This window comes from Triticum aestivum, chromosome 7B (genome assembly GCF_018294505.1).
Source record: "Triticum aestivum cultivar Chinese Spring chromosome 7B, IWGSC CS RefSeq v2.1, whole genome shotgun sequence".
NCBI classification, from domain to species: domain Eukaryota; kingdom Viridiplantae; phylum Streptophyta; class Magnoliopsida; order Poales; family Poaceae; genus Triticum; species Triticum aestivum.
The window spans coordinates 687,911,065-687,937,290 of record NC_057813.1 but is presented as its reverse complement, the minus strand read 5'-3'; the positions used below and the strand labels follow the sequence as shown (position 1 = coordinate 687,937,290).

General features: G+C 48.1%; 2 protein-coding genes and 1 pseudogene across 2 annotated transcripts; 1 reads left to right on the top strand and 2 right to left on the bottom strand.

Annotated features, from left to right (window-relative positions):
- Window positions 1-7,463: 7,463 nt before the first annotated feature.
- On the bottom strand, window positions 7,464-9,711 carry LOC123159144 (putative anthocyanidin reductase). Its single transcript, XM_044576962.1, has 5 exons — window positions 9,402-9,711; window positions 9,100-9,278; window positions 8,491-8,715; window positions 7,957-8,336; window positions 7,464-7,780 (listed from the first exon to the last, which is right to left on the bottom strand). Exons 1-5 carry the CDS (start codon window positions 9,544-9,546, stop codon window positions 7,621-7,623), a joined length of 1,089 nt encoding a protein of 362 aa, XP_044432897.1. The 5' UTR covers window positions 9,547-9,711; the 3' UTR covers window positions 7,464-7,620.
- A 777-nt stretch (window positions 9,712-10,488) lies between these two features.
- LOC123159145 (vestitone reductase-like) lies at window positions 10,489-12,150 on the bottom strand (annotated as a pseudogene).
- Window positions 12,151-19,765: 7,615 nt separating this feature from the next.
- On the top strand, window positions 19,766-24,345 carry LOC123162221 (ent-kaurenoic acid oxidase 1-like). The gene is made up of 5 exons (XM_044580002.1): window positions 19,766-20,359; window positions 22,423-22,572; window positions 22,783-23,316; window positions 23,898-24,016; window positions 24,106-24,345. The coding sequence occupies exons 1-5, from the start codon at window positions 19,766-19,768 to the stop codon at window positions 24,200-24,202; spliced, it is 1,494 nt and encodes a 497-aa protein (XP_044435937.1). The 3' UTR covers window positions 24,203-24,345.
- Window positions 24,346-26,226: the final 1,881 nt, after the last annotated feature.

Genomic DNA, 26,226 nt, shown 5'->3' with positions numbered 1-26,226 from the left:
AAGGGGTGTCTTCTTCCTCTAGTTGACTACCTCTTCCAACCCTAAGCTCCATTGTTGCTCCAAGCTTCATTTTCGCCTGATCTCTCTCCCTAGCCAATCAAACTTGTTGATTTGCTCAGGATTGGTTGAGAAGGCCCCGATCTACACTTCCACCAAGAGAAATTTGATTCGCCCCACTAATCCCTAGCGGATCTTGTTACTCTTGGGTGTTTGAGCACCCTAGACGGTTGAGGTCACCTCGGAGCCATAGTCCATTGTGGTGAAGCTTCGTGGTGTCATTGGGAGCCTCCCATTAAGTTGTGGAGATTGCTCCAACCTTGTTTGTAAAGGTTCGGTCGCCGCCTTCAAGGGCACCAATAGTGGAATCACGGCATCTCGCATTGTGTGAGGGCGTGAGCAGAATACGGTAGCCCTGGTGGCTTCTTGGGGAGCATTGTCCCTCCACACCGCTCTAACGGAGACGTACTTCCCCTCAAAAGGAAGGAACTTCAGTAACACATCCTCGTCTCCACCAGTTCCACTTTTGGTTATCTCGTGCCTTTACTTGTGCAAGCTTATTTGTATTGTTTCCCTTGCTTGCTTATGTGCTAGTTGTTATTGCATCATATAGGTTGCTCACATAGTTGCATATCTAGACAACCTACTTTGATGCAAAGTTTAAATTGGTAAAGAAAAGAATAAAAAGTGTTAGTTGCCTATTCACCCCACTATATCAATCCTTTCAGCGTCCAAATCATCAATTGATATTCTCTTACCAAGTCTGGTTCAATATCACCTGACTTGAGTTGAGCTGCAATACAAAGGATATTATCAGTTGTTCGAGTTGAAGGACCTACTTCCCGGGATCTCCTGGTTTGAACATGAAAAGAAGATGTCAATGTCTTGCTTCTATAGCAACAAAAATTACTAAATGCCTAAATTAATTTCCATGTATATGCTGAAAAGCGGAAAGCAATAAGAATCAAAGATTATCATCAAACATACAGTGGCATCTAGAAAGAAAAATTAGGATTTGGATAGAGGGTACCTTTGACAGAAACTGCTTCTGCCGTAAACTGCCTCTGCCGCTCTTCCTCTGCGTGTAAGGTCGCGTTGTCGGGGTCACCTCCCCGCCCGCCACGGTGCAGCCTGCACTCCTGCAGCCTCACCGGGGTCGTCGCCGCGCGCCCTCGTCGGACATGGTTGGGCAGCCGCGAAGGGATGGGCTGCCAGCAGCAGAAGGGGATCGCAGGGGACAAGCTGGGTAGGGCGAACAGGGTTGCCGGGTCGCCTCGGGAAGGAGCCAGTGGGGCATGACAGCGTCGGCAGGTACAGTTCCTCTTCGTCAGGTTCATCCAAGCAAAGGGGCAGCCGGTTCGTTTTCTCTAATCTTTATTTTAGCTTTTTTTAGACAAATCTTTTTTTAGGGGTAGAACGAAGTTTATTGATAAAAAAACCACACATAGTGGAATACATCTCGGATCACGGGCTGACCGAGCCACAAATGGCGTCCTTGACATACAGAATATGCAAACTTGGCTAGACTATGAGCATCTCTATTCCACTCTCTACTTTGAAAATTAAAATAACAATTAAACATGGTAACTCAAATATTTTTTTGAGGTTGTTCGTTTTCTCTTGTCGCTAGCTGGTCATGAGGAAAAGCTGGTGTGATTAAGGTTATCCAAAGAAAAGCTCGTAGTTGTTATGCCTTTAGCTTATTCCACTCTCTATAGTAGTTCCCTTCGATTCCTAGACGACCATTATGAACCCAAAAAGCCATACCTAGTGAAGGGGAGCTCTTCGCTGCTGCTGCTGTCAATGGAAAGATGAAAATTGGTTCTAAAAGAGCCGAGCTAGGGACCTTTGTCTCTTTTACTCGCCGGTCGAAAGGTTATTCTTTGCAAGTAGTTCCCTCTGTAGGAAGAATCACTAAATGGAAAGGCTCTCTTAGTTACGATGTGCCCCGACCCAAGTCCCCATGTCCGCTTTTATCCGCCCGCAACCCGGCCAACACAACATTAGCCCCCCCCCCATTCTATGCTGACCTGGGCCGAGGCTCGCTCCGATACAATCGGCCCAAAGAGCATCAATGAGCAGGCCTACTAAATAGGCATAGAGATACATTAGTCGAGTTTGCTTACAACAACTGCCATCAGTCTAACATTGGGATGGCACCTCTGAAGCAATCTACGGGAACCTATGTTGTACCCCGATCTTTTGGGGTTAGCACGTACCGACCAACGGGTTACCGAAGTGAAGAAAAGGTTGTATGAAGAAAAGGGGGGGGTACTAAGAGCCCTTTGCCCCATGCATCTAACCAGCGGGAATTGAATAAAAACACCGATATCCATATAGTCCTACAATTATGCGGACCCTCACATTGAAACAGTGGCCTACTTCCAAGTCAAGCACATTAGAGTTAGCACAGTAGGGCAACCCCTGTAACCCCCTCGTCCGCCCCAGTGGGCGGCCAGGGGGAAACCCTAGCAACAGTCGCCGTCGGGTGTCTCTCCCCTGCCTCCCTCACCCTCGTCGCCGCCAGCAGGGCCGTCGGGCATAGCCTGGCCGGCAAGGGCGGCGGCGGGGCATCTCTCCCCTACGCGCGATCTGGCTGGCACGGGACGGCCTGTGCGTGAAGCGGTGCCGGACTATCGTGGGGTTCGGCGGCGCTGCAGGCGGATCCTGGCGGCGGCGTGCATGACGCGCCGATGGCTAGAGTCCACGCTTGCAACGCGGATTGGAGGCTGCGGGAGCGCTAGGAACTGGTGGCTGCGTGAGCTGTCGCGTTTGGGTCAGATCTTTTGCGATCTGGCGCTTGGACGCCAGCGGCCAGTGCGGGGTGGTGGTACTCGTCGTTGCCCAGGTTGGATTCTCTGGATCTAGAGCCCGGACGGATCTGCACCAGAGTCGCCCCATGGTGCTTTCTTCTCCGGATGGTTTGGTTTTTCGGTTTGGCCAGATCCGGAGCAGAGAGAGGTTGGTGGTACAGATTGGGACCGGAGGAAACTTTGGTCGGCTAGCTTGACTTGGCATTGGCGACAGCTTTGCCGTCGTTACCCTCCTTGGAGGTGAAGCTGAGGTCCCCTCCGATCCACCTCTGACCCACTCCCGGACGAAAGTCCAAAATCCGTCTTAGATTGGGCGGCGGCGGCGCCCTTAGCGTTGTGTCCTCCATGGAGGCGCCGTCTTGGGAGGCTTGGGTGTTCGGGGGAGAGCTACTGTGGGTGGTGGGCTCTGCATGACAGTTCCTGCAACGGCGACAGTGTGGAGGTCGGCAGGTGGAGCAGCGTTGGATCTACCGCGTCGAAAAACGGCGAGTATTGGCGGCATGGTGTAGCTGATTCTCGACTACGGATGTGTCTGGATGGACGTGCGCAGGAGGAGGAAGCTATCTGGCGCCATGGTGGCGTTGATGACGGAGAGGCCTGGCAAGGTTGGTACAACAGTTCTGCTCTGAGGATGGACCAAGGGATGATGGCGGTGACGACCCTTGCAGCGTGTGGTGCTCACTGGAGTGTGCCAGACCGGGATGGGACCCAATCCGGGTAGTGGCTTGGATGAGACACCCGGCTTTAGATGTTAGGTTTTAGTGCGATGTCCGTTTGGTATTAGGCCCGGACATTCGGCACACCTTCATTAAGGGGATAGGAGTAGCAATAGCATTGCCAAGATGGTGGCTTCAGGATTATTAATGTATCACCTTGTATGGTCTTTGTAAATAATTAATAATATAGCTGCATGCATGGTTAAGATGCAGAGGCCGGGGATACATCCTCCTTTTCTAAAAAAAAAGCACATTAGAGTTTGGTCTTAGCAGGACAGGTGTTTCATTCACAGGAGCTTAGCTCATTTGACTGTTGCAACTTTACAACAACTGCCATCAGGGAACCTTTGTCGTACCCCGATTTTTTGCAGTTGGCACGTACTGACCGACTAGTTACCGAAGCCAAGAAAAGGGGGTACTACGAGCCCTCTGCCCCACGCATCTAACCAAAGCACTGATATCCATATAATCCTACAATTATGCGGACCCTCACAGTGAAAGAGTGGCCTACTTCCAAGTCAAGCACATTAGAGTTTGGGCTTAGCAGGACAGGTGTTTCATTCATAGGAGCTTAGCTCATTTGACTGTCCCAGCCGGTTCCATGGCCATAAAAAACTAGCTGTTCGACTCTTGCTTGAGTTTGATAGGTGGGATATTTATTTAAAGAGAGAGGTACGTCCTACTTCTTTTCCTTTGTTTTATGCTCGCTGGATGGTGTACTAGCTTGGTTTGGCTGACACTTCTGTTTTTCTGTGAAAGTCCTCCTTCCTGTGGACAGGGATTACATTAGAGGTGCCTCAATCTGAAAGAGCATGATACAATCGATTAGGACGTAGCCCTGTTATAAGAAAGGGTATGACTTTTGCCAGGTCTAGAGTTCAACTTCTAAAAAGAGAAAGCCACTAACAAGTTGGTTGAAGTAGTAATACCATTTTCTGATGAGAATTCTAAGTCGTATCTGTACGGTTTTTTTGCTTTTCTAGAATACGCAAGATTATTTTGTACTGTCTGGTATAAGTATATACCTTGGGTCATATATAAAACCTGCTGATTTAGCTCCACCATCACTGGATATATTTAACACCTATCAGGGCTGCTCCCCAGGCCTAATTGTTTTTTCCTCCGCTGAGAAAATTTCAGTGCTTCTCGCGGATGGAAATTTGTGCCTCCGCGACAAGGAAATATGTGCTTCTCATGGAAGTAAAAACATTTTTTTTCGAGAGGCACGACTATGCTTCCTGCGGAAGCAAATTTGTACTTTTTGTGGAAGAAAGAAAAAATACGTATTTTATTCGAAAGGCACAATTGTACTTCTATGGAAGAAAGAAAATATGTGCCTCCACGAGAAGCAAATTTATACTTCTATGGAAGAAAAAAATTCTTTTTTCAAGAGGAAAAGTTGTGCTTCTACCGTCCGCTGGTCGACCACCGGGGCAACATGCACTGTAACCCTGACGGTGTCTGTGACGTGATGGGAGGCGGCACAGACATCATTGTGTTTGACACACAGCAGCCGAGTCGTTCCGGTGTATGCGCAGTCCGGGGCATCTCGAGAAGTTGTTCGACATGGAGGGGAATCTTGCTTTGTGCATCTACGATTGCCGATTCACTGCCCTGGATGTCTGGGCAATGGAGGACTACGAGGCCGAAATCTGGGACCTCAAGTACCGGATTGACGCGGCAGCGATGGCGGCATCACGGCCATTTGTGTTAAACCGGATCATGAAGGAGAAGAAAAAGGAAACAACACACCCACCGGAGTCAACTACAGCAATATTCCGTGGAATGAACGTGCTCAACGACCGTGAACTGCTGGTCCAGTTTTGCGATGAATATGTGTCACACTACGACGTTGAAGTATATCTTAGCTCCGCTTACTTGTTACTACTAGTGGTACTGTGGTAGAACCGGACATTTTGGATGGTCGCAGTAACACCACACCGTCATCTTTTGGTGCCTGTTATCATGTCTGGAATATCATATCATGCTAATGTTCTAAACTATGGAGTGTCTATCTAGTATGCTACTATTACAACGACTTTTGTAGTGTTCTTGCCCAAATTTGTACCCAAATTTGCTTTCAGATTGCCAATTCTCTGATATATGGAGTATATGTCTGTTATGCTAGTATTATCACTACTGATTGCGTTGTTCAGTCTTGGTCATGCTCTTTGAGTGAAGGAATTCTTTTGTCTGAGAGGAGTGCACTCCATCATTTCCTTGAAACTTACCACTGCATTTTTTGTTGTAGAAATGTTATTCTGGATCTCTTCCTTGATTCATAGACTGTTAGTTTGATCTCTGCTGCTCAATGTGCAATGCGATTGTAACTCCTAAAGTAATACTCCGTCTGTCCAGAATTACTTGTCGCTCAAATAGATGTATCTAGCACTTTATTAATTAACACAGTTTTGTGTATGTTTGTTGCTTCAGTATTCCCTATGACCAAAGAAAGAACTTCGGTACTTACTTGTTACTACTAGCGGTTGAACCGGACATTTTGGATGGTTGCATCAGCACTACCGTCATCTGGAACATCATATCATGCTAATATTCTGAAATATGGAGTATCGATCTAGTATGCTACTACCATAACTTCTGTAATGTTCCCTCCTGTTTGCCCAAATTTACTTTCAGTTTGCTAATGTTCTGAACAGTGAGTATCTGTCTGTTATGCTAGTATTAGTACTACGGATCGCTGTTGTTCAATCGTGGTCTGACAGGAATGCACTTCCGAAAAGTTAGCCATTGCATTTTTTGTTGTCCAAATGTTAGTTTCATATCTGGTGCTCAGGTGTACTGCCGATGCATTTCAGAAAGAGAAGCAATGAAGTTCAGTTAAAGAGATGGGATTGTGGCTCCCAAATGCCAAAGGGAAAAACTGAGACTGCCAAATCTAATCCGGTTCTGGATCCGGCTCATTTTCGCCAAAGGTGTCCCATGTGATGCAGGAATGAGCCTCTACCATAACAGCCTTGATCATGCCGAGAACCTGCTCGGCAGTGCAGGAGGAGTTGTCAAAAACACGCCAATTCCGCTCTTTCCAGATGTGCCAAGAACCATAGATTGCCACTGAAGTGTGGTATTTGGGGAGCAGGGAGGCAACATCATGCCACCAAGATGCCTGGGAGCATCTGGAGTCATTCTGCAGGAGGGACGCCGCCGGCAGAGCCAGTCAGTCCGTGATCAGTAGCCATACCTGATGGGCAAAGGTGCAGTGCAGGATCAGGTGACCTGGGGTTTCTTCCTCTCGATCGCAAAGGTTACACTCCCCATTGTCTGGCCAACCTCTCTTTTGCAGGTTGTCGGTGGTGAGGTTTCTCTCCCAAAGCCATCGCCACATGAAGAAACGGCATTTAGGCTTACAGTTTCTGAAACTCTGTAGCCGCATAGCATCCTGTGTATTGCTGGAGGTAGGCAGAACTAGCGCTGTATTTGCAGGTTGGCAGTCCACAAGCCAATGAACTGACGAAGCTGCAAAGCACTGGAGATGCACCGCAGACCAACCATCCAAGTCCCCTGGACGATGGCAGATGCAACAGAGATATTCTTCTTGCGAGCAAGCAGGAAAAGATCAGGAGCTATATCGCATTGCCAGTCAGCCAACTGGAGTTGCTCAGTGTGCATTTCGGCCATAATAACTCCTAAAGTAATACTACTATACCTGTTACCAATTAACACAGTTTTGTGACTGAAGAAAGAATCTGGAGTTGGGAGTATTGCATGGGTCTCTGTTTCCTGCTGTTTTTCGTGTCCAGGGCTTCCCATTTTTCGGGTAGAAACAAGTTGAACATGAGCATGGTAAATGTGCTGGTTTATAGCTCTTTGACGTGATAAATACTTGTGCCTTTATATGCTTAGCTCGTGTATTAGGTTACATGGAAAATCCAAAGATTTCAGCGATGATATGAATGTGTACAGATTTCCAGAGCAAAAATCAAAGAACAAGCTAACCTTAAGCTGCCAGTAAATAACAAAGCATCTCTGTTATTTATATATCGTTTTTCTTCTTTTAGTAATACATGTGGTACTGTAAAATAATGAACAAGTAAAGAACATACTATGATCACTTGCCCTACACACCATTGAGTTCATCACTCCTGCTGGACGATGAGCTTGGATGCATCCAGGGAGCCCAGCCTCACAGCACAGTCGATGCTTTCGTCTAGTATCTCCTCCACCCCGTACTTGTACCTGAAGCCCAGCTCCCCAAGCTTGTTCCTCTCGGGTTGCACCCTGGCTACATCATCAGTCCTGTCATGCACCAATTCAGCAAGTCAGCCGATTGCAGCAGCGCAACACATGATCATGGATGTCGCCGAATTTCATGTGAAGCTCGACGATGAACCCATGGAATGCATAATAATTCCTTTTTCTTTTTTGCCGGGGTATAATAATTCTTTGTTGCAGGGGAAGAACTCGGTACTTACTCTCTGAGGACTTCAAGGTGGGGGTACTTGCTGCTGTAGTGGTCTAGGATGTCGTGGATCGTCGGGTAGGCGGCGGCACAGAGGAACCGACCGGAGAGGGCAGGCTGCTCCATGCAAAAGATGAGCGCGGAGCAGACGTCGTCGACGTGCACCAGCGGCAGCGAGCCCAGCAACCTCTGCAGGATCCTCGGCAGCATGAAGTAGGGCCCTTGCTTGGTTACCGGGGCCACCATGCTCTCCACCGTCTCTGGGAGGTGGCTGAGCACTGTGTCGCCCCCGACAAGGCCCAACGCCAGGGTGACCACCTCGAACGCCGGGCTCTCACCGTCGTTGTAGCTTAGGAGCTCCTTCTCTGACAGGACCTTTGACTCTATGTACTTCTGCAGATGAGCACCCAGCACTGTCACTATGATGATGTTGCTATGAATTTATACATCTGTAGGTGATAAGATTGGCATTTTGCATCTGATGTACAGATCATGAATCCATGCTTCAGTTTGAACTTTGAAGGACAAGAAGAACACTACCACTTACATCGAAATGCACGCTCCGAAGAGGGTAATCCACATCCAGCAGAGTCCAACAAGATTCAGAGATGAAATCGCTGTACACCGCGGCCGCGGCGCTGGAGGACTTAGTTAGAGGCGAAGCGGCCGTCACCGAGGCGGTGTGGATGACGCGCTTCACCGTCTTAGATTCCGCGCATAGCCCGAGGATGACGCGCACCCCGTCCGCGGCGGCTTCCGCCGAAGTCTTGTACTAAGGAGGGGCAAAACTATGAGATTTAGGCTGTTTTTAATGAACATATGACAGAAAAACTAATGAGTAGTAGGTGTTTTTTTCTTGGGCTGGGGGGGGGCACCGCCCAGGTTGGCCCCCATGAAGCTCCGCCACTGCAAATGACTCAATCAGCATCGACTGGTGGACTCTGAATAAGTTAACAGTCTGAACTCTGAAACTGTATTTGTGCACAGCCCTATGCTTTTCCCCCCGATTGATCTCAGAAATTCCATGTGATTCAGTTCGTGATCAGCAACCGGATCAAGAACTGATACCGGACATCAATCGAATCTTTCTACGCTACAAACACTGATGACAGATCGAAGCGCGGGGATTTCCAATTTCAGTTTCAGTTTGACTGACCTTGGAGGCGGCGGCCCCGTGCGCGGAGGGGTTGGCGACGAGGAAGATGAACTGGCAGCCGGCGATGGCCGGCGCGAAGCTGGCGGCGTCGTAGAGGTCGGCCTCAAACAGCACCAGCCGATCCGGCGGCGCGCCGCCGGGGACGAGCCGCCGCAGCAGCCCCGCTTTCCCCTCGTCCGCTGCAGCCAACCACAACCACACCAACCAGATCGGATAAGCCCGGCGGCGCCAGAGCCGGCGAATCAGACACGCGGCCACAAGCCATATGACCTACGGCGAGTTAATTAGTGGAATGCGCGTACCGACGCTCCGCAGGGTGGCGTGGACGGTGTAGCCTGCCTCCAGCAGCTTCCTGACGAGCCAGGAGCCGATGAACCCGGCGCCGCCGGTGACGCACACCGGGACGCCGCGCCCGCCGCTGCCCGCGCCGTTCCCCTCTTCCGCCATTGCTGCCGCCTGACTGACGGGGTGGAGATGAACCTGCTGTGAAGTGAGGAGGAGGAGCTGGGCTGCTGCTTCCGGCGGTTCTTGGCCATTTTTATACCGCGGGAGAGATGACCGTGAGGGGCAAGGCGGTTTGACTGTTGACCGCGAGAGAGAAGAATAACTTCGCTTCTCTTTTGGAAAAACAAGGAGAAAATGGTGAGAGGCCTGGAAAAATAATAGGACCAAGCCGTAATATAAAGAATAAAATAGTATATTTTTCCTCTTTTCTTACGTGAAGCGGTTGACTGATTTTGTGGTTGAGTTGTTCTCTTTCGAAACAGGCTGTTATCCCCATAATACTCCCTCTGTACCGAAATAGTTGTCGCTTCAGACAACTATACTCCAGCGACAAGTATTTCGATATAGAGGGAATGTAGTGAGGAAACTTTGTTACAAAGCAAATATAAAAAGTTAAGATACAGTATGAAGCTTTCGCTCGCGAACTCGCCAGCACCACCATCAGACACCTAGGTCACCGCCGCGACGATGACCGACCCGTCCAAACTAGATATTGGGCGCCTCCACTTCTGCTAGAAGAGAGCCGGTAAGAGTTGAAGCCAGTACTCCACTTCCGATGTAGCATGCTGTTATAATGATTTGTCGTGTTCCTTCCTTTTGCCCAAATTTGCCTTCAGATAGGCAATGTTCTGATCTATGGAGCATGTGTCTATTATGCTAGTATCATTACTACTACGGATGGCGTTGTTCAGCCTTGGTGATGCTCTTTGAGTGAAGGAATTCTTTTATCTGACAGGAATGCAGTTCATCATTTCCTTAAAAAATTACCCATTGCATTTTTGTCTGACGTGTATGCTTGTTACTTCAGTACTACTCCCTTTGACTGAAGAAAGGACCTTGGTACTTTGGTCCTGAGTTGGGAGTATTGCATGGGCCTCTGTTTCCTGTTTTTTTTTTTTTTTGTACACAGGGCTTTCCGTTTTTCGGGTACAAACAAGTTGAAGATGAGCATGGCTTTTGGTAAATGTGTTGGTTAATACTAGTTTTTTGCCATGATAAAGAATGTTTCCTTTGTGCGTTTAACTCGTGCATTAGATTACAAGAAAAATCCTAAGATTTCAGCGATGATACCGATTTCCAGAGCAGAAGTCGAAGAACAAACTAACCTTAAGCTGCCAGTAAATAATAACAAAACCTCTCTGTTATTTATGTATAGTTTTACTTCTTTTGGTACATGCTGTTATTTATGCGTCGTTTTACTTCTTTTGGTACATGTGCTACTGTAAAATGATGAACAGTTAAACAGCATACTATGATCACTTGCCCTGCACACCAAGGGAAGGGTGACCACTTCGAACGCCGGGCTCTTGCCATCGTTGTAGCTCAGGAGCTCCTTCTCTGACAGGACCTTTGACTCTATGTACTTCTGCAGATGAGTACCCAACACTATCTCCATGATGATGTTGGTATGAATTTGTTCTTCTGTAGGTGCTAAGATTGGCATTTTGCATCTGATGTACAGATCATGAATCCATTATAGTTTGAAGGACAAGATCACTACTACTTACATCAAAGTGCGCGTTACGAAGAGGGTAATCGACTTCCAGCGGAGTCCAACAAGATTCAGAGATGAAATCCCTGTACACCGCAGAGGCGTCGGCGGAAGACTTTGTCAGCGGCGAAGCGGCCGACACCGATGCGGTGTGGATGACGCGCTTCACCGTCTTAGATTCCGCGCATAGCGGAGGATGACGCGCACCGCGTCCACGGCGGCTTCTGCCGAAGTCTTGTACTGCCAGCCAAAATGGTACTAAAATGACCCGATCAACATCGACTAGTTGTATTCTGAATTCTGAAACTGTATTTGTACACAGACGTATGCTCACGAAAGAGGCTTTCGCCCGCTCTTACATGTAAAGCATTAACCTCAAATCCCGGATGATTCAGCTGCAGATCAATCGTATCTATCCACGCTACAAGCCTCTCTCAGTTTGAGATCGAATCGCGGGATGTGAGTTTGAGATTGAGTTTCAGTTTCAGTTTGACTGACTGACCTTGGAGGCGGCGGCCTCGTGCGCGAAGGGGGTGGCGACGAGGAAGACGAACTGGCAGCCGGCGATGGCCGGTGCGAAGCTGGCGGCGTCGTAGAGGTTGGCCTCGAAGAGAACCAGCCGCTCCGGCGGCGCGCCGCCGGGGACAAGCCGCCGCAGCAGCCCCGCTTTCCCATCGTCCCCTGCCACAAGAACCAGATCGGATCAGCCCGGCGGCGCCAGAGTCGACGAATCGCAGCTACAAATCACATCACCGGCGTACCGACGCTCCGCAGGGTGGCGTGGACGGTGTAGCCTGCCTGGAGCAGCTTCCTGACGAGCCAGGAGCCGATGAACCCGGCTCCACCGGTGACGCACACCCGGACGCCGCGCCGGCCCGCGCTGTTCCCCTCTTCCGCCATTGCTGCCGCCTGACGGGGTCGAGATGAACCTGAGGTGAGGTGAAGCGAGGAAGAGGAGCTGGGCCGGCGCTTCCGGCACTTCTTGGCCATTTTTATGCCGCGACGGAGAAGGCCATGAGGGAAGAGGGGTTTGACTGTTGACCGCGAGAGAGAAGAATAACTTGTGTGTTTGCTTTTCTTTTGGAAAACAAGGACAAAGGCCACGAGAAAAAGACCAAGCCATAAGGAATAAAAATATATTTCTTCCTATCTTCACCAGTGGGTTGACTGGTTTTGTGGTAGAGTTGATCTCTTTCAAACAGGTTCTCGTCCCGTTTTATATAGATAAAACACAATAAACCAAAGTACACGACCAAAAGATATAAGATTGTGAGAAGACCATCATTTCCTATTCGTAATAGACAATGCATCGAAGTCGCCGTGTGAGACGTATGGACGGAAAACAGATCACCCTAGTCGCTCCCGCGGGCAGCTGGGCGAAACCCTAGCCACCGCCGCCCGCACCTCCTCCTAGCCTCCCCCTTTCCACGCCACTGACAAAGGCCGCCGCCGGGCGAAGCCCAGCTGGAGTCGGCGGAGGCTGGGCCCTCATGCCTCCTCCACTGGTGGCTATGGCGCGGGTCGTGGTGAGCGGGCAGGTAGCGCAACGTTGTCGCAGGGCGTTGTAGCGGCATCTCGAGCAACCGGGCCTTGGGCGCGGCGGTGCGCGGACACGACGGCGGCTGTGTGGCGAAGGTGGCGGGGCGGCTGGTGCCGGTTCCGTCAAATCTGGTGCTTGGAGTCGTGGGCTGTGGACAGCGAGGGCCGGTGTCCTCCGTCGTGGGGCCATGGCGTCGGCGTGGTGGAGGCAGCGGTGTGGTGGCGGTCCTTGTGCTCTCATCGCATCACGTCAACGATTTGCATGATCGGTCCTCCTCGATCTGGCCATCGATGTGTTCCAAAACTACTGCCGAAGATCTTGCCCAAGGATATCTAGATCGGAGAGTATCCGGCCGTGCGCGTCCATATCAACCTGCATGGCTCCAGGAGGGCTCGGCACAAAGCTCTGTTGTTTGTTGACACCATGGGACATGTCTGCATATTGATTTCCATGGCACAAGCAGCAGCGGAGAAACTCTTGATGGCTAAGACCAGAGGATCAGTAACGCGAAGTGGGCCTTGAAGGCAATGGAGTTAGCCAGGTGTTTGATAACTTTCAGTAGCAGCAGTGTCAAGTGGGGGCGGCAACACAGGATGATTTCATTTTTGGTGGTGCTCATTGGGTGCCGAGTCGTGACTTTCAGTGTGAAAACCTAAGGTCTGGTCTTCATTGGTTGTGCCTCACACCTCGCAATTGCCTTGTTGAAAGTGTTGTTTTGAGAGTTTGGTCTTTCTCCAAGATGAAAACCTATATTCTTGGATAGGGCGACGACGATGCTTGTGCACTGTTTCCTTCTTGAAGGCGTCACTTTTGCAGGTGTTTTATATTTTTTGGGTGTTGTCTTTGGTGGTGGTTGTGTGTTGATGTTGAGAGGAGTTGATCACTTTGGTGAGGCCATTTTTTCCCTTTTTGTTTTCTTTTTGGGTTGTGTTCATCCGGATGTCTCGGTGACTTCTTATTGGTGCAAAAACTGGGTGTAATTGGTATCTCCATGCTATTAATATATTACCCTTAGAAAACAAAGCAAATATTGAAGTTACAATATGAAACATAGATCGATAATACATTGTCGTGGCCAGATGGAAGACGCTTGAGCTCCATGACAATGCCTCCAGGAGGGTGACGGTGTCAAGCGTCCCGCTACCGAATCCATAGACATGGATTTTCTCCCGGAGACCTGGCACGGGGAAGAGGTCCACGACAACGTCCCCATAAGGATAGCGTGGCACCCGTGGGCATCGCCGGCGCCAGTGTTAAAGCGCGAAGCTTTCGCTCGGGAACTCACCAGCACCACCATGAGACACCTAGGTCACCACAGCAACAAAGACCAGCTCGTCCAAACCAGGGCATCGCCATTTCTGCCAGAAGAGAGAAGGTCGGAGCCCCTGCCGCTACTCCCCTCGCCACCCTCATGATCAAGTGTTGAAGGAACCACCACCATAATAGAGCTCGCTGGAGGGCCAATCAGGTAGCCCACCGACCAGGGCCGCCGTCCCGGCATCCAAAGACAAACCCATCACTGTCTCCATAACATGTAGATCTACAGAAAAAGATTTTAAAGAAGGTGATGGTATTACAAGACATTTTTCATCTGAAAGCCAGTGGAAGTAAGAAGAAGAACTACATTTCCTCTCCTTTTGCTGATGAGGCTGAGTTAAAGGAAGAGATTGATCTTATTGAACACATAACTTTACAAAAAATTGTTTCGCCCCGCTGAGACCACCTCCATTAGACTTGATGGTATGGAGTGTTCTTAGTTCAATGAGGGTGGCAGGAAGATGCTGACTAAGAAGTTGTCTTTGGATGACATTTTTGAGGCTATCTTTGGAATGAAGCATAATAATACAGTTTTCCCTAATGTTCTTCCAATTGATTTTTTTCAAGAATTTTGGAAGATCAAGTTCAACCTGCTGAATCTTATCAATGCTTTCCATTCTGACAACTTGGGCCTTGAGAGATTGAATCATGGCATTATTGCCCTGATTCCTAAGGTTCAGATGCAAATGTCATTCAGAAATTCAGACCATTTTGTCTGCTAAATGTGTGCTATAAAATTATTACAAAAATATTAGCAAACATACTCGGTCTGGTGATTGGTTAAGTTGTCTGTGATTCCCAAACTGCTTTCATCAAGAACAGATACTCGGTCTGGTGATTGGTTAAGAAAATGCCAGATGATCCTGTAGCAATTATCTTCAGTTTCCGTCATTATCTCACCAAAGAGAAACCACGGTAGCGGAAGCATGGATGAGGGAGTCGTGAAGATCGAAAGGATGATGCTGGAGATCATGAACAGAGCACATGGGCGGATCCTCGTTTTAGCGAGTCCTGTTTTTTTTTGTGTGGTTCTTTGTAAAACATTGGTGTTTTCTTTAATGAAAATCGATGAGGTGTGATCGTTCTTTCAAGAAAAAACTTTGATATTTATGAAAACATGCATGCATGCGAACATGACATACTACAAAATAAACGGATCGTAACATTGATCAAAACACTTGCATCTAAATCCAAATCCACTTATGAATATAGAATAAAATAACATGTGGATTAACAACCCCGGTCCTGACATTTATGATCGTTCAAGAGCAACATGGCAATTTGCAGAATGCTGTCTAGCCTCCCGGAGGATTACGGATGTAATCTGCGACCTCTCGTCTTTTCTCCTTCCCTTTCTTTGAATCCATGGATCGATTCTGCGCAATCAATCATACACGATCCAAGAATAGGACGACGACGTTTACCTTCCGAAAATCGAGCCGCACGAGGACGGGTACGTCAGAAATGGAAGATGCTGGAGCACTTGCGCTTGAACCACCGGAGCCCCCGGCGGAGCGAGGCCTTCACCTTCCCCTTCACCGCGTACGCCTTGTACCCCACCACCCGCCGCCGCCGCTTCATCTCTGGGTCGTTGAAGCAGCACGTGCTGACCCTGGGCACAGTGCCGCGTCGTTTCGTGGTGGCCGGCGGCGGACTGGGGAACGGGATCGGTAGTGCCATGGCGAATCCCGACAGATTAGATCGGCTGGAGGGATTCTTGGAGGCGGAGTCCGGCGGGAAGGATGGCCGGACCGGAAGGAGTCTTCCCGGGATTGGCGATGGACGCCGCTAGGGAGAAAACGGAAATGGCAGACTGGAGGGAGGAGTATTGGGAGTAACGTGGGGCTGTGAGACCCTACACGGGCGTAATTTGGAGTATCTCGTTATCTTGGTCTATTTTCCACATGCACCGTGAGGGTACTCGGGCGTTGCTAATTTAAGGAATGCATGTTCCAAACGATAAACATAAATTCATCAAGCATAAACGAAAACAAATGCACAGTGGTCAAACTAGAAAAACAATATACTCACCGAAAGCCATCCAAAACCTATATAAATAAAATGATTGTTTTCCTAAAGTTTCATCGATGGTTAAGTCAAATTTGAAATAAAATAGAATTCTGAAAACATAATAGCATTGGCCATGTTTGAAAAAATCGTCAAGGTAAAAATGATTGGACAAACTTCCGATGCAGGAGCCACGCCCGATTGAGCTCAGATACCGCCGTCCACCTGCCCGTGCCCATTTGATGCCTGGTCGTGACGTCCTGCACCACGCATCCCGCTAGTTCCACGACATAACACCGCCCCATCCACCCCCTTAGGCTTTGTTCGGTTACACCTCCTCACAGGGGGATTGGGGTGGATTGGAGGAGGTTTTGACTTATAGAGGGTGTAATCCCTGCCAACCTCCTCCATTTTCCCTGCCAACCGAACAAGCCCTTAAGCTTGTCGCCGCGTGGGATTGCCCTGGGCTAATGGCTGGGCGGAATAGAGAGAAGGAAGAAACGACCCACTAACAAATGGTCTCTACATGCCAATAGATCTATTTGGAGTTAGTGTGTTAGAGCAACTCCAACAATTTCCTTAAAAAACGTTCCCTAAAACCAGTTTTTTTGACTTCCCGTAAGTTTTATGGGAACAAATAGCAATTTGTCCATCACAAGTTAATTTGCATGCTTGCACTTTGAGGTGGACACATCTGCAAACATATCTTGCAATACTGTAGCTTTCATACTCTCTATCTTCCACATTGGATTGGCAAGAATGAAGTGCTCATACCTCTGTGCAATAACCTTTGCCGTCACTAGCCTATTCTCTCTGTTTTGGGCACAATGATGTTCATCATTATATGTGATGACTTGGAATCTGCTTGTCCTGCTAGTTTTTGCTACATATATCAACCAAGGGCATCCGGGCCATGCACACTTGGCTCTAACTCTATCTATCTCCGATTTTGTGAACACAATGCTTCTTTTTGTCACTAGCCCATATCTCTTCAATGCTTTGACAAGCTGGTTCTTGCTTCTGAAGACCATTAACAACTGGAAGTTTGGAATTTCAGTGTCATTATTGAATCTAGGAAACTGGCTCTTCATCCTCTCTGGCTCTCCATCGGAATCCTCACCATAGGAGTAATCCTCATTAGATGAATCATAGTTCCAGTCCTTCTCCTCTCCCTCTAACTGCTCCTCCATATTTGCAATCAAATTTATTGGAACTGCTTCAGTTGTATCTCTTCCAATCCAGCCTTTTGTTTCTCTCATCCTTTTCTTGAATTTTCTTGCATGCCTTATAAGCCCCAGCACTTCTGAATTTTCACCATTGTCCTCACTGTGTGGTATATATTCAGGGTCTGTGTCATCATCTGAACCTTCACCGACAGCATCTGCATTTTTCTATGCAGGAGCAGACATTGCTTGTGAGGTACCAGGCACATGATGTGAAGTAGCAGGCATATGTTGTGCAGGACCAACTTGACTTGGATTGCAAATCTGTGACACTGCAAATCCATCTGCATCTACCTCACTAGCAACTACATTAGTTGTTCCCATTTTCTGTGTCACGGGACTAGCAATGATTTGGGCAATGACTCCTGTGTCATCAGCAACCATGACATTTTCAACAAATTACCACTTCTTTTTCACTGTCAGTAGCTTCAGCAGTGACAATGTCAGGTGGAGCATCACTTAACTGCACAATTTCATCCTCAAAATCACTGCAACTGCTACTGTCTTCATTGTCCTCCTCCCAATGGTACTCAACATAAATATGTGCCACATCTCCAACACAAATGTAATCCCCCATCTTAACACATTTACTGTCATTATCCAAGAACACCAAACCATCAGCCAATTCAATGCCAGGAATATGAAAGTAGATTTTCATTGATTCCTTCAGCTGCACATGATCTTTCAAAGACCCTTTTACCTCCTGCAAAGAGAGCTTGTCTCTCTCAATCTCTGACTTCTCCTCATCACCCCCAACATAGTCCAATTTTGGACCAATTCGGATGAAATCACCTCCAAAATGAAACCTAACATTTAGTATCTCTGTTGGATCCATCATGTAACTAAAAAAAGAACACACAGATCACTACCTTGTGCTAATACAAAATAAGCTCAAGAACTAATCTAAACAGAAAACCTACTTTTTTCCACTGAAAAGATGATCCTTTTCACCCTAAAACCCTAGCTCTTCCGCTGTTAAGAGAGGTCAAAATGCGGCGCCGTAGGAGGAGGACTTCGGGGGCTTACCTTAGCCCATTGCTCGCTGTTGCGCGCCGGCCCGATCGTCGCCGCCGGAGTCGATCAGCCGTCTGTCGTCATTGCCGTCGCCAGAGCAGAGAGGAAGACGGGGGGCGGCTCCTCGACTACTATGGTGGATGGGTTGGACTCCTCCTCACAACTGATGAGGTGGACGAGTTGGGGCACTGGGCCGGCCCAACTTGTAGGGACCCAACCGACTAGCTCTCTCTGCTTCAGAAAAAAAATGCAATCCCGGCCAGTCTGTTTGGAATGGTCTCAGGGTTTAATTTAGACCGGGATTAATGAATTGATTGTGCTGATTTTGGGGATTAAGAATTTAGGATTTGATTTAGTTTTTCTCTGTGAGTTCAGGGTTTATTCTAGACTTTTTCCAAGGGCTAATCACCGGCGAGTGCGTGACTGGGGAGAAAATAGTGAGCGGTGTGTCTTGCAAAAAAAAATAGAAATGGAAACGACAAAAGAAGCCACCACTTCTCACGAAACTATGGACGGCGGTCGCTCGGCCGCTCACGGGCACTCCATCGCGCGCTCTCACTTTCTACCATTTGTGAATTTAAAATAGAGGGACTCAATGTACTCAATGCTTCTTCATGGGGCGATGCCAAATTATTACCCAAAGCATTAAAATAAGGAGAAAGGTGGCCATTTTGTTTTGCATGCTCCATGCTTCAAACTTGAGAGCGACTAGCACTAGCGTTCCGAATAAAGAGAGAGGTCACCAGTTTTTTACCCCTTTCTATTCGGTGGTGGGACCCCTATACACAAATTTGGAATCACACACATTGTGGAGATGCTGTTAAATTGGATGCCGATGCCAAATTCCTTTGTAAATTGTAATGCGGAAATTTGACAGCAACACACGTGTGCACCCTGACTACTCCGTTTGGCGGTTTGCATCTCTTTACTTAAACTAACCTTTCCGTAAAGATACTAATAGGAAGTTTGAATTCTTGTACTGCCGCAAACATTGGCATCAAGGCCGGGCTTGCTTGACGATATATACTGTATGACTCACGAGCGCTACGACCAACACACACACAGATTGGACAGCGAACATAGTCCATGAGATGATATGCATGTGGCTAAACTAAGTTTGTCACATCAGCATATTCATCAGAGATGCCCCTAATTAAGTGTCGTGACGCTGCATTGGAACTTAGCAGGGGAGTCGATCTATAATTCTATACACGGCATCCACCCGCTGGAATAATTGAGCTAGGGCCACCAGACACTACTAAATCAGTCACATATACACACATCATATAACATCACTTGTGTAAGCATCAACACACGTAACCTTATATTATGCTGAATGCCTATTATTTAACTAACCAGCCATGCAACTCGTGAGCAATTTCTCTAGCTAGCTACCTTGATTTTGTACCCATCTGTCTCCGCACACCAACGGATCGGCCACTCGGTATCCACACTCGTTTATATATACATCGCCTTCGACTGCTCGTTTATTCATCTCAATTCCTGGAGAAGTAAGATAGATCGAGTAGAAGTGTAGAACTAGCAGGTAAGCTAGGAGAGATGGGGGCAATGGAAGGAGCTGTGGGTGCGTGGGCATGGTGGCTGGGCCTCCTGTTCGGCGCCGTCCCGCTGCTCTGCCTCGCCGTGTGGCACTCCACCGACGCATGGTACTGCGCCGCGTTCGCTCTCAAATACCGCGGCCATGGGAGCAACGGCATCCGGCGGCGCCTCCCGCCGGGCCACATGGGTGTCCCCTTTCTGGGAGAGACGCTCTCTCTGCTCTGGTACTTCAAGCTGGCACGCCGCCCGGACGACTTCATCGGCGCCAAGAAGAGCGCGTACGGCAGCGCGGCAGGGATGTACAGGACGCATCTGTTCGGCTCCCCCAGCATCATCGCCTGCTCGCCGGCCGCGAACAAGTTCGTGCTGCAGTCACCCGAAAGCTTCGGCATCAGGTGGCCGGTGCCGGAGCTCGTCGGCATCACGTCGGTGGTGAACGTGGAGGGCAGCAGCCACGCCAGACTCCGTGGGTTCATCCTCGCCGCCATCAACCGGCCCAGCTCGCTCCAGACCATCGCCACCGTTGTGCAACCGCGCGTCGTAGCGGCGCTGCGAACGTGGGCGGATAAGGGTACCATCGTCGCCGCCACAGAGATTAAAAAGGTAATTTCTAGACAAAATTAAGCCATGCATGCGTGTTGTTTCATCTCAATTCACAATACTTTTTCAGAATTGCCAAAACATAGCCGCCTAAATTTTCTACTTTCCAGATCACTTAGTATTTGTTTAGTGGTGTTCATAGTAATAACGTCTAGGAATTTCGGTCAAGTTTCAGTCACATTTTTTTGTTCGATATGTATTTGTTTCAGTTGGTCAGTTTTTATGCAGTTGCACTTTTATTTTGTGCAAATGCACTTTGTTCTTTTTGCCGCATTTGCACTTTCACCTTTAAGTATTTTGTTTGTTGAAATTGCACTTTTTTGTGCAACTCATACATTTTTTAAGTGTAATTGCACTTTTGCCTGTGCAACAATTTTTTTTATTAGTGTAACTGTACTTTTGAGGAGGTGCAAAAACTGTCTAAAAATTTGAATATTGTTATTCGCCTGTTCTCTAGACACTCGCATAGTTAATTTAGGCACAATTTACCTTTTCTGAACTATGTTAGTTTTGTTTATTTTATAATTAGTTTTTTTTTAGAAAAGGAGGATGACTCCCGGCCTCTGCATCTGGGAGATGCATAGGCCACTTTATTGATTATTCTCGAGGACCTTACAAAGTATTACAACAATATGTCTGAATCCACCATCTTGGCAACACATGCCGCTACTCCTATCCAAAATAATGAAGGGGTGCTAGCTGGCCCACTACCCAAACCACTCACCTAAACCTAACATCAAAAGCCGGAACCCGAAACATATTCGAAAGCCCCAGCCGAGCCAAATACCGGGTCTGGGGCACAATCCGGTCAGACGCAGTCGTGTGTCGTCGCCGCCATCTTCCACAGGTCCGTCTTCAGATCATATTGAGGCTTCTACCTTGTCTGGCCACTCTGCCATCGACGTCACCATGACGACAGACAGCAACCTCCTCCTGCGTGAGTCCATCTCCGTGCATCGGACGCTGAGCCTCCACAGTGTCATGCCGCCGATATTCGCCTCCATCGATGTGTGAGATGAAGCACCGCTCCACCATCCCCCCAGCCAGCACTTACTCCAAAACGATGCCCCCAGGAGGGAAAGCGATAAAACGTCATTATCGTCCGATCCGGAAGACGCAGATCTAGGGTTTCCCCAGGAGCATCCCGAGCCTGATGACATAGACTGCAACGACGATGCCTCAACAAGGGAACGACATCTAAGACGCCGTCATCGTCCGCCATGACCGTAGTCGGCGCGATTTTCATCGGCAGTTGCTCCACCAGACGTGCGCCGCCGACGTTGCTGGTCCCTTCAACCGGAGCAAACTCCAAAACAATGCCCTAAAGAGGGACTACGACGCAAAAGCGCCGCCATCGCTCGATCCCAAGGAGATCTAGGGTTTTCCCCGTAGTTGCCCGCGCTGTCAAGGGCCAGACAAGGGTAGAATCCCGCGGATCTGCCCAGCTGCCGACGAGTCGCACCCACCACCGGGCCGACAGCCGACCAGCGATCAATCCGGCCGCGCCGCCGTGAACCGATCCGGTCACGCCGCCGCCGTCCCTGGCGGCCGCAACGCACCAGATCGCAAGGCCTCCTGCCGCGGGGAATCGACGTCGCCGAGGCGCTGCCACCACCCGCCGTGGCGACCGGCCCGCCGCCACGCTCCGGCCCGGCGGGGCCGGCCCGCGCCAGCCCCACCCGAGCGAGAGGGCCCGAGTCCCCGCCGCCGCCGGCGACGGCTAGGCTTCGCTTGGCCGCGCCCTTGGGAGGCGACGTGGGAGGAGGAGGAGGAATGGGGGAGGTTCGGCGGCGATGGGATCTGGGGCCTCCCGGTCGCCCACGCGGGGGCGGCTCGGGAGGGAGACGTACTACTTATTCTTCGGGAGGGACAATACGTGTCATTTTATATATATCATAATATATATATATATATATATATTATCATATATATCATTATATATATTATAATTAGTTGTAAAAGGGAAACGCATTTGCATATTTAAAAAACTATTTGGGCATATAATATTATCATAATTAATCCAGTGCAACACTAAATCCAAGTTTGATAAATAAATGGGGGTGCAGGTGACGTTTGCCAACATCTGCAAGATGTTCATAAGCATGGAGCCATCGCCTTTGACAGACAAGATCGATCGGTGGTTCGGCGACTTGCTTGATGGTCTAAGGGCATACCCCTTTGATTTTCCAGGGACAGCGTCTCACGGCGCTCGAAAGGTATTTTGTTTGCTCCTTTTTGCATGTTTCTGGAAGTGTATATCTCTGATTCCACCAAAACAAATACATACTTATTTGTAAGTTCAGAATTCTGGCTGTCATTATTTCACCAGTACAAGCTGGGTAGGTCATGTTTTCAAAAATATGTGTAACTTTGATATGAGAAATGTGCAACTATATCATTCCTCTGAGGAATTTAATGGTATGCAGAGTCGCCGGAAGCTAGACGCGATCTTCCGAGAGGAGCTGGAGGCAAGGAAGAAGGTGGACAGGCAATGCGATGATCTAATGGGCGGTCTGATGCAGATGAAGGACGAGCAGGGAAAGAAGTTGAGTAATGAGGAGGTGGTGGATAACATTGTTTCCCTTGTCATCGCCGGCTACGAGTCCACTACCATCGCCATCATGTGGGCTGTCTACCACCTCGCAAAATCCCCCGTCGTCCTTGCCAAGCTTCGAGAGGAGAATATAGCGATGAGCAAAAGCAAAGGCGGGTCGACGTCAACGAGTTTGATGATCACCCACACCGACATCCCAAAGATGAAGTACACGGCCAAGGTGGTGGAGGAGACAATCCGGATGGCCAACATCGCCCCCATGGTCCACCGCGTGGCAAACAGAGACGTGGAGTACCGCGGCTATACCATACCGAAGGGTTGGGCTGTGCTGGTGTGGTTGAGATCCTTGCACACTGATCCCAATTACTACGAGGATCCCCTCTCCTTCAATCCTAACAGATGGGATGTAAGTAGAACTATCTAAAATGGTAGCTTGCTTCAATTTTCTTCTTCTTATTTAGTTATTTGAGCTCACTTAATCACCTAAGCAACTACATTTTGGAGCAGTTTTTCCTCTGGGCAGTCCCTAGAAAGACAAAATCATGCCTACGAGATTCTAAAAATATTATCCCACAAAAAGATATTTAGAAATTTAAAACTTCATACAAGTTACAGTATGTAGTATGTGCTTGTGAATTGTGGTTACAAAATACGACCATTGACTATTTAAGTAAAACTAAAGAAATTAGCTACATTACCTTTTTTACACAATTTCCATAAATGGGCTTATGTCCAAACAAAAGGGTTGTGTGCATAAAATTCACACCACATGTCCTGCATATATTATTATTTTTTACTTCGTAGAAAAAAAATAGAAGCAGTTTTTTTTTTTGAATTACAGAAACTATCTAGGGATGAAGTGCTCAACTATGTGATACTCTAAGAGGAATATGCAAGCCCAACAAATATTTGAGTAAAAGAAAAGCAAACTAATAGTGTATGAGGTAATGGCTAGGAAGAAATCAAATGATGAATGTATGTATGCAGGAACCGGCTAAGGCAGGAACATACCAGGTGTTTGGAGGTGGCCCTAGGGTCTGCGCAGGCAACATGCTTGCCAGGCTACAGGTCACCATCATCCTGCATCATCTCTGCGTCGGCTACGAGTGAGTAGAATACTAGCTCTGTTTAGCTTAAGTAATTACCTCGATAATCAGGATACAAAGAAGATATTGATATTTACTAATTGTTTTAGATGGGAGTTGCTCAATCCTGATGCAGAGATCAATTACCTTCCACACCCAAGGCCAGCGGATGGTGCAGCCATGGCCTTTCGTAAGCTTAGCACATGATCACGCAATCAATTGAAATCAGATCAAATAAACCAGTCTATTGTAGTGCATGTGTGTATGTTAATATTGGCAATAATGTACGATCATATCGGATCTGCAGTTAGCCTGTCTTTTCTCTGAACGTGAGGTTGTTGTTCGACTTTATGTTCTGCATTATCTATGTTTCTTTTCTAAGGAAATTTGTGCTTATACCACAATTTACCCCTGAAATGGGGGGCGTCCTCAACCATCTTTGATTGCAAAATACTGTAGCAATCTATAGCAATGTGAAGGTACAATAGCAAGATCATGGAGAGAAATGGTATACAGGATCCAAAGTAAGCACACAATGAACTTCAGAGTTGGAAGCACATCCTTTGTGCATAGTCATAGAGATCCCATCACGAGGCATCTCTAAGCTCTTGAAACCACAATTGTCATTTGGGGTGTAATGGCAAGTGTTGGAAAAAACCTATTTACTTGTTTTAGCAGTAAAAAATGGTGCTAATGGCATCTCCAAAACCAACCCGCAAAGTTCCTCTGCATCCATCTGCGGACCGGGGGGGGGGGGGGGGGACCAATCCGTGGATTCGGATGTAGAAGGCGGCCATCCAACGCTATGTTGTATATGTCCGCTAGTAAAGGGCAATTTGAAATTCAAATTTAGTCCGATCCACACAGCGTGCCGGATCACACCAGCACCGAATATCATGCCTGATCACAACCAAAAAGAGGCAAGTATGCTTAGTTTCTACATGCCCGAATCCAAAAGAACATCCGTCCGGCAGCCCGTGCAATATTCTGCCCTGCCAGACCAGCAATCCCAACAGTCGTCTGCTCCCCGCTCAAGGTGTCACACCTCCACAGCAGCACTAAAATCTTTGCCTGCATTTCCTCAGGTTCCTTGTCCAGAAGCACATGCAACCGGTCACTTCCTATGTTTCTAAAGGACTTCTCTGATGGTAGAGTCCACTCCTTCATCATGGCATCTTGGAGGGCCCTGCTCTTGGAGCATGTGACCACAGAGTGATGTTTATCCTCCACACCATTTCTGCAAATATTGCAAGTCAGAGTCCACGTCGAGTGTCTTTGTGAATTTGTTGCTTTTTGTGGCCAGGGTATTTGTTGCTACTCTGCACCCAAAAATTATCATTTTCACAGGCACCTTAGCTTTCCAAACGGGATCCCAAATACTTCTGTCGCCCGCATCCATAGACGAGCTCGAGGGGTTTTGATGTTCGTTTCGGGTTAAGGATGTTGCCAATTTGTAAGCACTCCTGACTAAGAACACTCCATTTGTCTTCCAATGCCAAGCAGTGCAATCTTTTGTGTCCGTTCTCGGGATGGGTATCTTGAAAATTTCATCTGCATCAAACTGGTGGAAGATTAGGTGGATCAGATTCGCATACCACTCCTTCCCCTCCGCGTCCATGAGTTGGTTAACCCATCGGCTCCTAATAGACGCGATTGCCTTAAGGCCTTCTTTACGAGGTATCCACTGGTCTCGTTGAATCTGAATATTTTTTCCATCGCCCACCCGCCAAATTAAACCCTTCTTCAATAGTTCTAAACCAAATTCAATCGCCCTCTACACAAGGGAGGCATCCGAGGCAAAAATAGTGTCCAGGACATCGCCCTTGGGATAATACTTCGATTTCAGGACTCTCGCACATAGACATTCTGGGAATTGAATTAACGACCATCCCTGCTTGATAAGGAGTGCTTCGTTGAAGAGATGCATGTCTGTAAAGCCTATACCACTAGCACGTTCAGGTTTTATCATGCGCTCCCAAGATATCTAGTGTGTTGATGACCCACAAGTATAGAAGATCAATCATAGTCGTTTCGATAAATAAGAGTGTCGAACCCAATGAGGAGGAGAAGGAAATCATAAGTGGTTTACACCAAGGTATTCTCTGCAAGTACTAAAGTAGCGGTAACGAATAGTTTGGTAGCAGGGTAATTCGTAACAAGTAACAATAGTAACAAAGGTGCATGAATGTGGCCAATCCTTTATATAGCAAAGGACAAGCCAGAACGTTCTC

What these genes read in the sequence shown, in the direction of transcription:
- LOC123159144 (XM_044576962.1), bottom strand. Translation starts at nt 9,546, where the DNA reads ATGGCGGAAGAGGGGAACGGCGCGGGCAGCGGCGGGCGCGGCGTCCCG. An exon ending in CGCCACCCTGCGGAGCGTCG is followed by an intron (nt 9,279 to 9,401) that starts GTACGCGCATTC and finishes GGTTGGCTGCAG; the next exon opens with CGGACGAGGGGAAAGCGGGG. An exon ending in TTCGGAGCGTGCATTTCGAT is followed by an intron (nt 8,337 to 8,490) that starts GTAAGTGGTAGT and finishes GCTCATCTGCAG; the next exon opens with AAGTACATAGAGTCAAAGGT.
- LOC123162221 (XM_044580002.1), top strand. Translation starts at nt 19,766, where the DNA reads ATGGAAGGAGCTGTGGGTGCGTGGGCATGGTGGCTGGGCCTCCTGTTC. An exon ending in CCGCCACAGAGATTAAAAAG is followed by an intron (nt 20,360 to 22,422) that starts GTAATTTCTAGA and finishes ATGGGGGTGCAG; the next exon opens with GTGACGTTTGCCAACATCTG. An exon ending in CATCTCTGCGTCGGCTACGA is followed by an intron (nt 24,017 to 24,105) that starts GTGAGTAGAATA and finishes TAATTGTTTTAG; the next exon opens with ATGGGAGTTGCTCAATCCTG.